This window comes from Urocitellus parryii, chromosome 3 (assembly GCF_045843805.1).
Source record: "Urocitellus parryii isolate mUroPar1 chromosome 3, mUroPar1.hap1, whole genome shotgun sequence".
Taxonomy (NCBI): Eukaryota; Metazoa; Chordata; class Mammalia; order Rodentia; family Sciuridae; genus Urocitellus; species Urocitellus parryii.
The window spans coordinates 210,322,025-210,337,797 of NC_135533.1; the positions used below are offsets into that span (position 1 = coordinate 210,322,025).

The 15,773-nt window shown below is 47.2% G+C and overlaps 1 protein-coding gene across 1 annotated transcript; it reads right to left on the reverse strand.

Moving 5' to 3' along the window:
- Window positions 1–1,767: 1,767 nt before the first annotated feature.
- On the reverse strand, window positions 1,768–15,350 carry LOC113190518 (uncharacterized). Its single transcript, XM_026399848.2, has 4 exons — window positions 15,257–15,350; window positions 9,249–9,375; window positions 4,867–4,927; window positions 1,768–3,745 (listed from the first exon to the last, which is right to left on the reverse strand). Exons 1-4 carry the CDS (start codon window positions 15,281–15,283, stop codon window positions 2,188–2,190), a joined length of 1,773 nt encoding a protein of 590 aa, XP_026255633.1. The 5' UTR covers window positions 15,284–15,350; the 3' UTR covers window positions 1,768–2,187.
- Between the last annotated feature and the right edge of the window lie 423 nt (window positions 15,351–15,773).

Sequence of the window (15,773 nt, forward strand, 5' to 3'; positions counted from 1 at the left end):
TTTTAAGTATGCCTCCCGTAACTTTTTTTTTTTTGGGGGGGGGGAACCAGGATCGAACCCAGGGCGCTTAACTACTGAGCCTTTTCCTTTTTATTTTGGGACAGGGTCTAACTAAGTTACTTAGGGCTTCACTAAATTGCTGATGCTGGTTTTGAACTTGTGATCCCCTGCCTCAGCCTCCCCAGCCACTGGGACTATAGGGGGGTGCTACTGTGCTCAGTACTCTGCTGGTTCTTTCTTTCCATTTTCTTTAGCTTGAAGCTGTGAGTTAAAGTTGTCTCTTTCTTTCCTCCATTCTCTGGCCTGTAACTTAATTAAGAACATCCCAGAATTGTTTTTTTTTTTTTTCTTTTTGACATCACTGAGGATGGACTCAGCCTCACACATTTCTATTGTGAAACGGAGTGTCACCAAGTTGCCCAGGCTGGCCTCAAACTTGGGATCCTCCTTGTGGTCTCCGGAGGTGCTGAATATAATAGATGTTCTCTGCTACACCCGGCTTCCTTTCTACTTTGAGAAGGTCTCACTTGGCCTCAATCTTGTGATCCTCCTGCCTTAACCTTGCAAAACACTGGGATTGCAGGTTTGGGCTACTGTTTCTAGCTCTTAGTTTTTTCTTTTTTTGGTACTGGGGATTGAACCCAGAAGCACTTATCACTGCACTACATCCCCAAACCTTTTTTTTTTAAATTTAGAGACAGGGTCTTACTAAGTTGCTTAAGGCCTTGCCAAGTTCCCGAGGCTGACCTCAAACGTGTGATCCTCCTGCCTCAGCCTCTTGAGTTGCTGTGATTACAGGTGTGCACCACTGTGCCCAGCTCTCAGTAGCTTTCAAACAATAGAAATTTATCATCTTACCTTTCTGGAGCCCAGAAGTCCAAGCTCAGGGTATGGGAAGGGTTGATTCCCTCCCGGGACCTGTCAGGGGAATCCCTTTCTTACCTTTCACCTATTGTATGGTGGTTATCTAGTCATCTTTGGTATTCCTTGGCTTGTTGCAGCATGAAACTGGTCTCTGCCTTCATCCTCACGTGGTGCTCTTTGTGTGCCAGTCTGTGTCCCCAACCCTGCTCTCTTTACTTCCTTTGGTACTGGCGTTAGAACCCAGGGGCAGCTTTACCACCGAACTATATTCCCAGCCTTCAAGTATGTTTTTTTTTTTTAATATTTATTTTTTAGTTGTAATTGGACACAATACCTTTATTTCACTTATTTATGCGGTGCTGGGGATCGAACCCAGGGTCTCACACATGCAATGCGAGCGCTCTACCGCTGAGCCACAACCCCAGCCCTCAAATATGGTTTAAAAGAAATTGTCATGAATAACAAAGGTACGTCTAATACCCCTGGGAACTCTGTGCCAGGAACCTGAGACAAAGACCGAGTATTTATTTCCTATTGCCAAAGACAAAGTCAAGGACTGGGGTTGTGGCTCAGTGGTAGAGAGCTTGCCTAGCACGTGTGAGGCACCGGATTTGATCCTCAGCACCACACAAAAATGAAATTAAGATATTGTGTGTCCACCTACAACTAAAAAATAAATATTAAAAAAAAAAGTCAAGAGCTGTTGTAGCTCAGTGGTACAGCACTTGCCCAGCATGCTCAAGGGCCTGGGTTGGATCTGCAGCACCCACACACACACAAATCACAACACGTTATAAATTGAATTGTCTTTCATTGCCAGGCAACAGTGGCTGACCAGTGGATATTTGAAAAAAAAATATTTTTAGTTGCAGGTGGAGGACACAATACCTTTATTTTATTTGTTATGTGGCGCTGAGGATCAAACCCAGTGCCTCACACATGCTAGGCAAGCGCTCTACCACTGAGCCACAACCTCAGCCCAGACCACTGCATTTTGTAAGATGGAAACAAGGAAGCAAGAGCAGGAAAAGATACAAAAACTGATGGGTGAGCATCAGAGGACTTATTTGTAAGGTCAAAGCAAAGGGGACTTCCTTATTACACTGACTCAGTTCGACCAAGATTACAGATGTGTGCCACCACAGCTGGTTTAAAAATATTTTGACTCATGGTTTTCCATTTTCTGACCCATCAACATGAATGACCTTGCATCTAGCTTCCTAGATCACTTTCATTCACAGGACAGTTCCACAGTGGGAATTTCATGACTGAAAGGTATCTGTTGGAATCGTGGACGTTCCCCAAGTTGTGTTCACTGGGCTTCTACCTATTGTGCACCCTCACGTGTTTGTTCAAGGATGTGGACAAAGCGAAAGCTTTTCCACATTGCTTACACGCAAAAAGTTTCTCTCCACTGTGAGTTCTTTCATGTCTTTGAAAGGAACTGCGAAGACTAAAGGCTTTGCCACATTCTTCACATTTGTAGGGTTTCTCTCCAGTGTGCATTCGCATGTGCCCTTGAAAGCTTGTGGGATAGATGAAGGCTTTCCCACACTGCTTGCATTCATAGGGCCTCTCTCCGGTATGAGTTCTTTCGTGTATCTGAACGTAACTAGAACAACTGAAGGCTTTTCCACATTGCTTACACTCATAAGGCTTCTCTCCAGTGTGGGTTCTCTCGTGCGTTCGAAACGCACTGAGAAAGATGAACGCCTTCCCACATTCCCTGCACTTGTAAGGTCCATCTCCAGTGTGCGTTATCATGTGTCTGCGAAAGTTTTCGAGAGAAATGAAAGCTTTGGCACACTCTTTACATTCAAAGGGTTTTTCTCCAGTGTGATTTCGTTCGTGGATCTGCAAATCTAGAGGATAGTTGAAGGTTTTCCCACACGTTTTACATTCATAGGGTTTTTCTCCAGTGTGAGTCCTTTCATGTATCCGACAGTAACTGAGGCGACTGAAGGCTTTCCCACACTCTTTGCATTTATAGGGTTTCTCACCAGTGTGCACCCTCATGTGTACTCGAAAGGCTGGGCGCGCACTGAAGGCTTTCCCACATTCCTTACACTTGTAGGGTTTTTCCCCAGTGTGAGTTCTTTCATGAATCTGAACGGAAGTGGAACATCTGAAGGCTTTCCCACATTGTTGACACTTGTAGGGTTTCTCTCCAGTGTGGATTCTTTCATGTACTCGTAAAAAACTGGGACGAATGAATGCCTTCCCACATTCCTTACATTTGTAAGGTCTGTTGCCATTGTGCGTTATCATGTGTGTTTGAACGGTTGTTCGGGAAATGAAGGCTTTCCCGCATTCCTTACACTTATAGGGTTTCTCCCCAGTGTGGGTCCTTTCGTGTATTTGAATAGAACTGGGACAGCTGAAGGCCTTCCCGCATTTCTTACACTCATAGGGCTTCTCCCCAGTGTGAATCCTTTCATGAATTCGAAGAGAACTAGGAGATCTGAGAGCTTTTCCACAGTGCTTACACTGATAGGGTTTCTCTCCAAAATGTGTCCGTTCGTGTGTCTGAAAGGGCTGGTGATATATAAAGGTTTTTCCACACTGTTTACACTTATAGGGGTTTTCTCCAGTGTGGGTCCTTTCATGTCTTTGAAAGGATTTGAGATAACTGAAGGTGATCCCACACTCCTTGCATTTGTAAGGCTTGTCTCCATACTTACATCCGTAGAATTCGTGTCCAGGGTGAGATCTGATGTGCCTCGTAAGGGATGAATGGAGCATGAAGACTTTTCCACACACGTTACATTCATAGGGTTTTACTCCAGAAGTTTTCTTGGTCACGCTGACATTTGGAATCTGGCTGACGGTTTCTCCAGACTGACCACCTTTACTTTCACAGAGTCTCTGCACCATATGACTTCTGTGAAACATTAGAAGCACATTAATAATGACTGCTCATCATTATTTTACATTAGAATTACATTTTTATTATTTCCAGAAACACCTGTAGGTTTTCTGCCCTGTGGGAACTTTTTTTTTTTCTTTTTTTTTTGGCACTGGGGATTGAACTCAGGGGCACTCAACTACTGAGCCACATCCCCAGCCCTATTTTGTATTTTATTTAGAGATAGGGTCTCACAAAGTTGCTCAGTGCCTTGCTTTTTCTGAGGCTGGCTTTGAACTCACAATTCTCCTGTCTCAGCCTCCCAAGTGGCTGGGGTTACTTACAGGCATGTGCCTCTGCGCCCAGCAGTCTGAACTTTTTCAAGCTTCTCTACAGCTATTATCAAAACAGCAATATTCATACACATGGTTTCTTAACACTATTTCCAAGTAAGGTATTTTTCAAACACTGACCATCCATGTCATTTAAGAAAACATTTTTGGGCTAGGTACAGAGTTACACACCTGTAATCTCAGCTTCCTGGGAAGCTGAGGTAGGAGGGTCTCAAGTTCAAGGACAGCCTGGGCAACTTAGTGAGACCCTGTCTCAAAATAAAAAAGTGGGGCTGGGCACAATGACACAGGCCTGTGATCCCAGCTACTCCACAGGCTGAGGCAGAAGGATCACAAGTTTAAGGCTAGTCTGAGGTCAGCCTAGGCAACTTGGCGAGATCTTGTCTCAAAATAAGAAATAACAAGAGCTAGGGGTTAAGGGAGATTTAGCTCAGTGACAGAGTAGCTCAGTACCACACAAAAACAAAACAACAACAAAAGGTCTGGGATGTAGCTTTGTGGTAGAGAGTCCCTGACTTAAATGCCCAGCACTACAAAAGAAAAAAAAAATCTTTTTTTTTTCTTTTGGTGAAAATGTCTAAGAAAAGGGCTGGGATTGTAGCTCAGCGGTAGAGCACTTGCTTAGCACGTGAGAGGCCCTGGGTTTGATCCTCAGCACACATAAAAATAAATAAAATAAAAATATTGTGTCCAAATACAAAAAAAAAAAAAAAAGAAAATGTCTAAGAAAAAACTCAATTTGAGGATGAATCATACTAAAATATCATACCTACTGGGGCTCTTTCTCTGGTATGTACAACTCACCTTAGATTTCTCCCTGGGATTTTGAACTCATCTTTGATCTTCCAGTCTTCCCATGTATTTCCTAAAATATAGATCCAGAAAAATCATTCTAAGTTACCAGAAATTATAGCAAATGTTAGATCCCTAAGCCAAAGTAACCCCATTTTGAAACTCAGCACCTGCTCACCCAGGCATGACCTTCCCATTAGGCCCACCCTCAAAGACTCCCTAACTGTCGAAACCACAGCGCCAAATAACAATCGCAGGACCAGAGGGTTATCTGTAACCTCTCCATCGTAGTTGACTATAGTTAGCAAGTCTTCCCCGCAGGCTGCTGCACCTGGCAGAAGGGCAGCCTGGCAGATATTCTCTGTCAATAAACCTTTGCTTGAACTCAGAGCTGTGTCCCTCCTGGATATCTGTGCCAGCCACCCCGAGGTTCTGGTGCTCACCTGGGAGGGGTCCACGGTCATTGCCTGCTGGCTGTCCCATCATGGGATCTGAGGTACCTTGACCATGCCCCCTCCTCCCTGGCCAGTATCCACCCCAGGGCATTCCTGCCTCTTGCCTCGGGGCTTCTGGCCTATCACAGAACTTGACTCTAGACAGCATGCCCTCTCTACTGGCCTTGAGTTCTCGGAACCTCTCTGCAGTGCCCCTGAGTATGCCCTCCTTCTCCCTCCTTCTCTCTCTCCCTCCCAGTGCTGGGTCAGGGTCTCCCTTGGCTTCTGCTGCAGGACTGTCAAGGACCCTGACAACCCTCACCAATGGTCTGCTTCTATGTGGGAAATCAGAGAGGTTGTGGGAACCCCTTCCTCCTCCGCTTCCCTTCTCTGGGCTCCTGAGAACTCTCAGCCATGGGATCTGCCCAACCCAAGATTCCCTGCAACTCCCACCTCGGCTGTCTCCTCAAAAACCTTTGGTCTCCACTTGACTCCCCATCTCACAAAACCAGATTTGTTTTCTATTGTAACACAACCTGGCCCCAATATAAGTTAGAAAATGACTCCTCTTGGCTGGAGAATGGGACTTTCAATCCCACCGTACACAGGACTTATGCAACTTCTGTCCCCACGGGGGCAATGGGCAGAGATTCCCTTCTCTTTCCTTTGCTCTGGGTCACCCCTCTCTGGGTCAATCCTGCTCCCTGCACAGGTCCTCCTTGCTTTCTCTCCCTTAACCCTTTCCCCTCCCAAACCTAGCAATTTTTTTTTTTTTGAGCGGGGGGTACTGGCGATTGAACTCAGTGGCAGTAGGCCACTGAGCCACATCCCCAGCCCTGTTTTGTATTTTATTTAGACAGGGTCTCACTGAGTGCTTAGTGCCTCGCTGTTGCTGAGGCTGGCTTTGAACTCACGATCCTCCTGCCTCAGCCTCCCAGGATGCTGGGATTACAGGTGTGAGCCACCACACCCGGCTGTAATTTTCCTTCTTTTGACCCACAGGATCACTCTTCCCTTGCTCCACCTCCACTCTATGCTTCTCTATAGCCTTCCCCAGCCACACCTTCAGCACCCACTGGACCCATCTTCCCTGTTCTGCCGGTCCTTCATCTCCCTCCTTTCTCTTGATCTCAACACCACACCGCCTACTCGGGCCTCTCTTCCTTCTTTCTCCCCTCCTCATACCTGCTTTCCTGGGCCCCACCTGCGGCCTCAGCAGCCTTCCTCCTGTCACTATGGGAGGTAGCTGGAGCCCAAGGTATTGTTCGCTCACTGAGAAACATCTAGGTTCCTATCGTATGGACCCCGCACATTAAAGAATTCTAGTATGTAGTCCTACGGTCTGACATGGCATGACATCAATATCATCCTCTCTTCTACCCCCTCCTGGAGGAGAGGCAGAGGATTTGAGCCCCCACCCAAGCGCATGCAGATAATTTTGATAAGCTTAAGAAATTACTCAAGAACCTAGTGAGAATCCAGCCCAATTTCTCTCCCACCCTACAGAAGCTCTTCAACGTACACTAAAGTAGACCCACAATCCCCAAGTGGTGCTATCACCCCAGTGACTCATTTTATTTCCCAATCTGCCCCAGACATTCAAAAAAAATTAACAGGTTAGAGAGAGGAAGGCCCCCAAATGCCCCAATTAACCATTCTTTTTTTTCTAATTTTTATTGCTTATAAGCTACCAGCATATGGTATTTTTTCATCTTTGTTTATTTATTTTTATGTGGTGCCGAGGATCGACCCTAATGCCTCACATATGTGAGGGGAGCGCTCTGCCACTGAGCCACCACCCCAGCCCCAATCAACCATTCTTAACGCTGCCTTTAAGGTTTTAATTATAGAGAAGAGCAACAAAAAATAGATAAAAAGAGATAAAGCCAAATTTCAACTTTTGGCACAAAAGACAAGACAAACCCAAGGGTGTAGTTTCCAACAAAGGACACTACAAGGCACCTCCTAGACCTTGTCTGGGAAGGACACTGTGCCCATGCGTGCCCTAATCCCCAACCACCATCTGGCCCTTGCCCTAAACTCAAAAGGGACGGACACAGGGGAGTCGACCGTCCTTCCAACAGTGAGGTGAGGGGCCAAATCCTCCCTCTTCATTCTCCCTACCCACCGTCACCCCCCGTCACCCACTGTCACCCCCCGGGAGCCTAGGGTAACTGCCACTGTTGAAGGTAGGCCAATCTCTTTCCTCAGATTCGTGAGAAGCTTTCTTACTTTGCCCCAATTTGGGAGGACTAACTCAGCCTTTCAAAACCTCTATCGTCAGGGTAGAGGGAACCACTTCCAGCCCACGCAGGGCAACTCCTCCACCATGCAGCACTGAGGGGACGCATTCTGCCCAGTCCTTTTGACTCTTTTTTTTTGGGGGGGGGTGGGGAGTGCCACTGAGGATTGAACTCAGGGGCAATTGGCCACGAAGCCACATCCCCAGCCTTATTTTGTATCTTATTGAGGGACAGGGTCTCACAGAGTTGCTTAGTGCCTCGCTAAATTGCTGAGGCTGGCTTTGAACTTACCATCCTCCTGCCTCAGCCTTCAGATCTTCCTGCCTCAGCCTCCCCAGCTGCTGGGATTACAGGCATGAGCCCCCACACCCAGACATTCTTTTTAATTGAACCTCATCGCCCCACTCCCTTAACGGGAAGAAATCTCTCAAAGTTTCGAGCCTCCTTTACCCTTCATTTCCCCAATATAGGACTTATGGAACCCACCCCAGTGGCTACAGGTCTCTCTCCCTCCTCTTCTTGCCAATCCGTTCCCCTCACACACACCACCTTGCTTCTTTCTTTGGCCCCGAGTAGCCCACACCTGCTCAGGTTTCTCAACACAACCTTACAGCTCCTCGACAGTTCTAACCCTCCTATACTTCAGATGGCGGGCTCTGCGTCCCACGGCTCACGGGCAGCAAACCCTGTCCCTCTCCATGGACTTCCAATCCAACCTCTCTCTCTTCACCACTCAAGTAATTCCCCCCGAACTACTTTATTCCCATGTCTCCTACTTTGGGCACCCTCCCCCACTCTATGTCTCTATCCACCATGCCACCTAAGGGTTCCCTGTACAACACAATTGACAATGTCACCTCAGAGCCAGCCTGGCACCTTCTTCCTCTGCAGAAGTCCCATTCTTCGCTGCCTGACACCCCCTCTTCCCACCTTCTGCCTCCCTGTCCTCCTGACGCCTCATATAACCAGATACTCTGAGGGGGAGGTTGAACTGACCCTCTCCTCCCGCTCCTGGACTTCAATGTCCCAGATGCAAAAGACTGATTGTCACCCCAGTCCTCATGGGATCGGGCATGTTGGCAGCAGCTGGCACGGGGTAGCAGGAATAGGTACAGCCACTCTCCCAAGACCTGAAGGAGGACTTTGAGCAGGTGGCAGACTCCCTGGGGTCTCTTCAAATCCAAGGGACCTCTTCAGCCAACGTAGGTCTCCAAAACAGGAGAGCCACTGACTTACTAACGGCAGGGAAGGGAGGCGCCTGGGTCTTTTTAGGAGAGGAATGCTGTTACTTCACCAACGAATCTGGAATAATCCCAGGAAAAACAGCTGAGCTCCGGGGGAGCATCGAGAAACACCCCGGGAGCAGCAGCAGTCACCTCCCTGGGGCCTTTTGGGCCAGACTCTCCCCTGGCTGCTCCCGTTGATGGGACCTCTCCTTACGTTCATCACAGAGCTCTTAATAGGACCTTGTCTGATAAAATGCCTGAATTTTTTTTTTTTACAAGATTGAGCAAAGGCACTCACTAATCAGACTGTAAATCAGCTCGTTATGAGCCCATTTTGAAAATCAGCACCTACCCACCCAGGCATGACCTTCCCATTAAGCCCACCCCCAGAGTCCCTAAGTATGGAAACCACAGGAAAGGCGCCAAATAACATCACAGGACCAGATGGGTTGTTTTTAACGACTAACCAAGGGAAAGGATGTCACTCTTACCGACAGAGGCCAGGTTCCTGAAGGTTTCCTGCATCACATCTCTGTAGAGTTTCTTCTGCGAAGGATCCAGCAGAGCCCACTCCTCCTGGGTGAAGTTCACAGACACGTCCTCAAAGGCCACCGAGTCCTACAACATCCCACATGTGTGCACAGATAAGGAGTGAGATGACCAAGGCTGGAGACCTGTACTCAAACTCCTAAATTCACACACAATTCAAAACATTTGTTTGTTTGCCTTGGTCATCAGTTTGTCTCTGTCCAGACTTCTGTAAGTCAAGAGCGTCTGGAACAAATGGACTTACAGCTACATTTTATTATGGTCACCGCCAAGTCCTATGGGTTCCTAATGGAAATGTCTAGTTGAGCTTGAAAGAAGCTGGGAGTGGTGGTGCATGCCTGTGTTTCCCAGTGACTCAAGAGACTTAGGCTGGAGATTCCAAGTGCAAGGGCAGCCTCAGCAACTTAGGGAGTCCCTGTCTCAATATAAAAGACAAAAAGGGTTGGGCATGTGGCTCGGTGGTTGAGTGCCTCTGGGTTCAATACCCAGTTCAAAAACGGGAGGGGGAACTTGGAAAAATTAGAGAAACCCTTTTCATCCATTTCTTTTGTATGTGTGAGAAAATTTTTCATCTCATTTCTTTCCTTCTTCCTTTTCTTCTCTTTTTGGTACCAGGAAGTGAATTCAAGGGCACATAAGCCCTTTCTATTTATTTTTTTTTAATATTATTTTTTAGTTGTAGTTGGACACAATACCTTTATTTAATTTATTTTTTCGTGGTGCTGAGGATCGAACACAGGCCCTCGCATGTTCTAGGTGAGCGCTCCGCCGCTGAGCCACAACCCTGGCCCCAGCCTTTTTTATTTTTTATTTTGCGAAAGGGTCTTGCTAAGTTGCTGAGACTGGCTTTGAACTTGCAATCCTCCTGCCTCAGCATCCTGAGTTGCTGAGTTGATGGTTGTAAGAAAACTGTGATGTAGAAAAGGAGAAAGAGTCAATTGATACATTTCCCTTTTCCTATAGATTTCAACTTGACCATAACCCAGCAGTTGAAAATTCAATTTCCAGAGAATTTGCTGTGCATTTGCACTGGGAGATTAAAATAAAAATAAGAGTAGTACTTTTCACAAAGCATAAAATAAACATAAAATCCCAACAGCCTAACCACGGGCACGGATGAGCGAGTGAATGGCCTAGGGCTCAGGTAGTAGCACGTTCAAAACATACTGAGGCAAAGAAACTACTGAGACCTTGTTAAACATAACTACAGGTAGCTCCATGGTGGGTGGCTGCCCAGCGTTCACGAGGCCCTGGGTTCCACCCCAGCACGGCAGCTTCTCCCCTCAGGAGTCTACCCTCCGGTGCTTCTCTAGGGAAGGTGTCTGAACACACCGTGCACCAGTTTGAAGGCTTTTTGTGGAAGCTGCTCATTCCAGAAGAGCCCACGTGCCACAGCATACAGCGGCTTAGACCACATCTGTAAAAGCCTGTGCTGCCGCGGAAGCCGTGGGAGCTGAAAGGCCCGACTGTGTCTCCCCAGGAGTCATGGAGTAAGCAGCCCTCCGACACCAGATAATTACAGGAACTTAATCAAGATGCTGGGCGCAGAGATATGGAGCACATCATGCTAAGTGCAACAAGCCCATCCCAAAAAACCAAGGTCGAATGCTTTCACTGATATGTGGAAGCTAAGGGGGGCGGGGGGAAGTTCAGTAGATCAGACAAAGGAGAAGGGAAGGAAGTGGGGGGACAGGGATAGAAGGACAGTAGAATAAAAAATACATAATTTTCCTGTATATACATATGAAATTACCTAAGTGAACCCCACCATAGTGCTACCCAGAAGAAAGGGGTCCTAATTAGAATAAGATATATTCTATGCTTGTATAATTTTATCAAAATGGACTAGTCCAAGCGGAGCGTGGTGGTGCACGCCTGTAATCCTGGCTGGGGAGGCTGAGGCAGTAGAATTGAGAATTCAAGGCCAGCCTCAGCAATGGCGAGACACTAAGCAACTCAGTGAGACCCTGTCTCTAACTAAAATACAAAATAGGGCTGGGGATGTGGCTCAGTGGCCGAGTTCACTGGTACCTGAGTTCACTCCCTGGTACCAAAAAAAAAAAAAAAAAAAAAAAAGGACTAATCATGTATAACTAAGAAGAACCAATAAAATAAAATAAAAAAAAAGATTCTGGATACAGTGCCACACACCTATAATGCCTGGGAAGCTGAGGAAGTTCAAAAGCCAGCCTCAGCAATGTAGAAGGCCCCTAAGCAACTCAGACCCTGTCTCAAAATAAAAAAGTAAAAATTACTGGGATGTAGCTCCATAGTAAAGCACTCCTGGGTTCAATTTCCAGTACCAAAAAAAAAAAAAAAAAAAAAAAGAAACAGTAGAACAGTAGGAATAATCACCTCTTTATAATTTTTTTTTTTTGATACTGCAGATTGAATTCAGGTGTACTCAACCACGGAGCCACAACCCCAGCCCTATTCTGTATTTTATTTAGAGACAGAGTCTCACTGAGTTACTTAGCACTTCGCATTTGCTGAGGTTGGCTTTGAACTCATAATCCTAGCTGCTACGATTACAGAAGTATGCCACCATGCCTGGCAGGGTGAAATATTTTTTTAATAATAATTATATATATATATATATATATATATATATATATTAGTTTAGTAGTTTAGATGGATACAATACCTTTATTTTATTTATTTACCTTCATGTGGTGCTGAGGATCAAACCCAGGGCCTCACACATGCTAGGCAAGTGCTCTACCACTGAGCTACAATCCCAGCCCAATAATAATTCTTAATCTTTCAAGGTCCTGTTTAACTTCCATGGGGCCATGATAACTAATCAACTAGGGCATAAGGCAGGAGTGACCCTATTTTGTCAAACCAATTTATAAGTGTCAAAGACTTTAGGAGCCTGGGAGTACGGAGCATTTGCCTTGGAAGCAATAAGTCCCTTAGGTTGATCCCCAACACTGCAAAAAACAGAAACAAAAACAAAACAAAAAACAAAAAAAGAAAAAGAAAAAATATAACTAAAAATTAAAAACATGAACCTCCCAGGGCTGGGTCTGTAGCTCAGTGAGAGAGCACTTGTCTAGCAAGTGTGAGGCATTGGGTTTGATCCTCAGCACATGCATGTGATCCCAGCTATTCCAGAGGCTGAGGCAGGAGGATTGCAAGTTGGAGGCCAGTGTGGGCAACCTAGCAAGACCCTGTCTCAAAATTTAAAAAAATAATAAAAAGGGCTGGGGATGTAGCTTAGTGGTAAGAGTGCCCCTGGGTCCTAAATTCAATCCCCAGGTCCAGAAACAAACAAACGTCCCTCAAAACTGTGGTGCAGGCCTGTAGTCCAAGTCACTTGGGAGGCTAAGGCAGGAGGATTGCTTGAGCCCAAGAGTTCAAGACCAGGCCTCCACAACAAAGAGATACCCTTCTTCTTCTTCTTCTTCTTCTTTTTTTTTTTTTTAGGGGCACTGGGGACGGAACCAGAGCCTCATGCATGCTAGGTAAGTGCTCTACCACTGAGCTACATCCCCAGCCCAAGACCCCATCTCAAAGTAAAAAACACTTAAAAACCCCAAAACCTGAGAGAGGGCTTCATCCTCCCCTCACTCCCCAACTACATGTGCCTGTGGATTCTCAGCTTTCCAGGGTTCAGCCGATTTTCTCAGCACAAAGGGCTCCTTTGTGTGATGGGCTGTGAACAGGCTAAGACTTGGAGGGAGGCTCCCAAATAGACACACTGGACCTTCCATCACGTCCCTCTGCATGCTGGAAGTTGGCTTTAGCTTGGAGTAATTGACCTTGGGGCCTCTGCTCCCTGATTACAAAGTTTTGAACCACTACTGACAATTTATTTATTTATTTATTTTTGGTGTGGGGGGACTGAGATTCTTCCCCACTGAGCCACATCCCTACCCCTTTAAAAAAATAAATTTTTATTTATTTATTTATTTTGGTGGTGCTGGGGATTGTACCCAGGCCCTTCTGCATGCTAGGCAAGTACTCTATATCCCCAGCCTCTCCTTTTTTACATTTTTGAGACAGGGTCTTGCTAAATTGGTTAGGGCCTCCCTAAATTGCTGAGGCTGGCCTTGAATTTGCAATCCTCCTGTCTCAGTATCCGGAGTTGCTGTGATTACAAGTATGCACCACTGTGCCCCCTGTGCTACTGACAACTTTAAATGACAAAGACACAAGTGTTTAAGAATCTGGTAAAAATCACTCAAATCTAGTGTTCACATTAAAGAAAGCAAGAAAAATGTAAGACACTTTTGTAATCCACAGTATTACTTTCAGAAAATGAAGATGTCAGTTAATGATTTCCACAGTAAGAAATGATTTGCTAAACTATCAATCATACTTGAACACATCTAGGTGTTGGGGCTGGGGGTGTAGCTGAATACCTGCTTGGCATGTGGGAAGCCCTAGGTTCCCCAGGACCCAATAAATATATGAATAAAATAAAATAACAGATCTCAGGGACTTACATGCTAAGAGGCGAAACAAATGGAAACAATAATTTTTTAAACAAATACAAAGTTATATTGGAATATTTTATTTTATTGTATTTTTTCCCCCAGTGCTGGGCATTAAACCCTGGCCTTGCACATTAGGCAAGTGCTCTGCCTCTGAGTTACATCCTGGGCACAGGGAATATTTTATTTTTCATGAGATTCATCTCTTTCTAGTCTCTTTGGAATATTGTAGACTATCTCTTAAACTCTAGTTACTGAATACATTTTACATCTATTTTTTTTTTTGAGAGAGTGAGAGAGGAGAGAGAGAGAATTTTTAATATTTATTTTTTAGTTCTCGGCGGACACAACATCTTTGTATGTGGTGCTGAGGATCGAACACAGGCCGCACGCATGCCAGGCGAGCGCGCTACCGCTTGAGCCACATCCCCAGCCCCATTTTACATCTATTTAAAAATGATTGGTGCACGCCTGGGCTTGGGAGGCTGAGGCAGGAGGATTGCAAGTTCAAAGACAGCTTTGGCAATTTATTTATTTATTTTTTTATGTGGTGCTGAAGATTGAATCCAGGGCCTCACACGCCTAGGTGAGCGCTCTACCACTGAGCCACAACCTCAGCCTCAGCCTCAGCAATTTAGCAAGAAACTAAGCAACTCAGTGAGACGCTGTCTCTAAATAAAAATCCAAAAATTGGGCTCGGGATGTGGCTCAGTGGTCGATTGCCCCTGTGTTCAAGCCCCAGTACCAAAAACAAAAACCCGGTACTCAAATAAGAGAATAAATATGTCCATGGTTGCAAAGCCACGGAGTGCTTGAAGGGACACATCACCAGGAGTTTGCAAAGAGCCACCTCATTCCAAAGGAATCCCCCTAGGATGGCTGTGTCCAGGAAACATACTACCAGAGACACATGGATTCTGTACAAGTGGTTCCAGATGGTTATTCTCTGCTCTCCTTTCATGTGACATGTCCACAAACTAGACATGAGTTTTTGAAGAAGCGCAATCCACAGCTCTGTGGGGAAAAACGTTATTAAAATGCTGCGTGGGTTTGAAATGCACCACGGAGGATCACAGCGATAGACGATGCATTGCGTTGGGGATCGGAAGACGACATCTGGAAATGCGGGGAAGGATCTGGAAATTTAAGGACTTAATGTCAGCCCTAGACAGAGCCAGGTTAGGGCAGCAGAGGAAATCCGAGCCAGCGCTGCCCACATCTTCGGAAGACTCGGTGGGAAGCTGATGCTGGGGGAGAGAGGAGGCTCGCCCCCGCCCCTGCTCCTCCCGCGCGCGCCACACACGCGACTCAGGGTCCCCGCGACCCTGGCGGGCGCCACACAGACGCGGAGCCGCCCAGGGAGGGACGCGCAGGGGCGGGGCGGGAGGGACACAGGGCCGCCGCTGCCCGCCCCGCCCCACCCTGCGGCCGTAGGGACAGAGGGCGGACTCAGCCCCCAGCGCGGACCCGGCCGGGCAGCCCCCCGTCCCAGGGCCCGGCCCCACGCTTACCGTCTCCCGGCCTGGCGGTCCCGGCATCCTCCCCTCGCCGCCCCCCGGGCCGCCCACGACACGCACCGCCACCCGAGCGCTCCGCGGCGGCGAGGCACGCGCGGCGGACTGCGGCGGAAGCGCACGGCGACACCAAGGCGCCTGGCGTAGCGTGGCCACACCCTCCTTCCCGGCGGCGCCCTCTTTGCCTGATTGACAATGGGGGAGGTCACCTAGCTGAGTGGTCCCCCACGGGGTCTGTTGAACCGACCTCTTCCCTCCTGCCCTTTTACCCTTAAAGCGGAATTGTTCACCTCCAGGGCGGGATGGTGAGATCTTCCCGCAGCTGCTGGAGCAGCGGGGACAGAGGTGTGCCCAGGAAAGCCCAGGCCTGGTTCCCCTCCAGGTGTTGGGATCCCTTGAGGAGCCACCCACTGGGGAGCAAGTACAGAACTAGAGGGTCACCCAGGTCTGCTACAGCGAGCCAGGACAGATCAAGGAGGCCAACATGAGTGAGTCTGGGAAGTTGGAGGCTGCC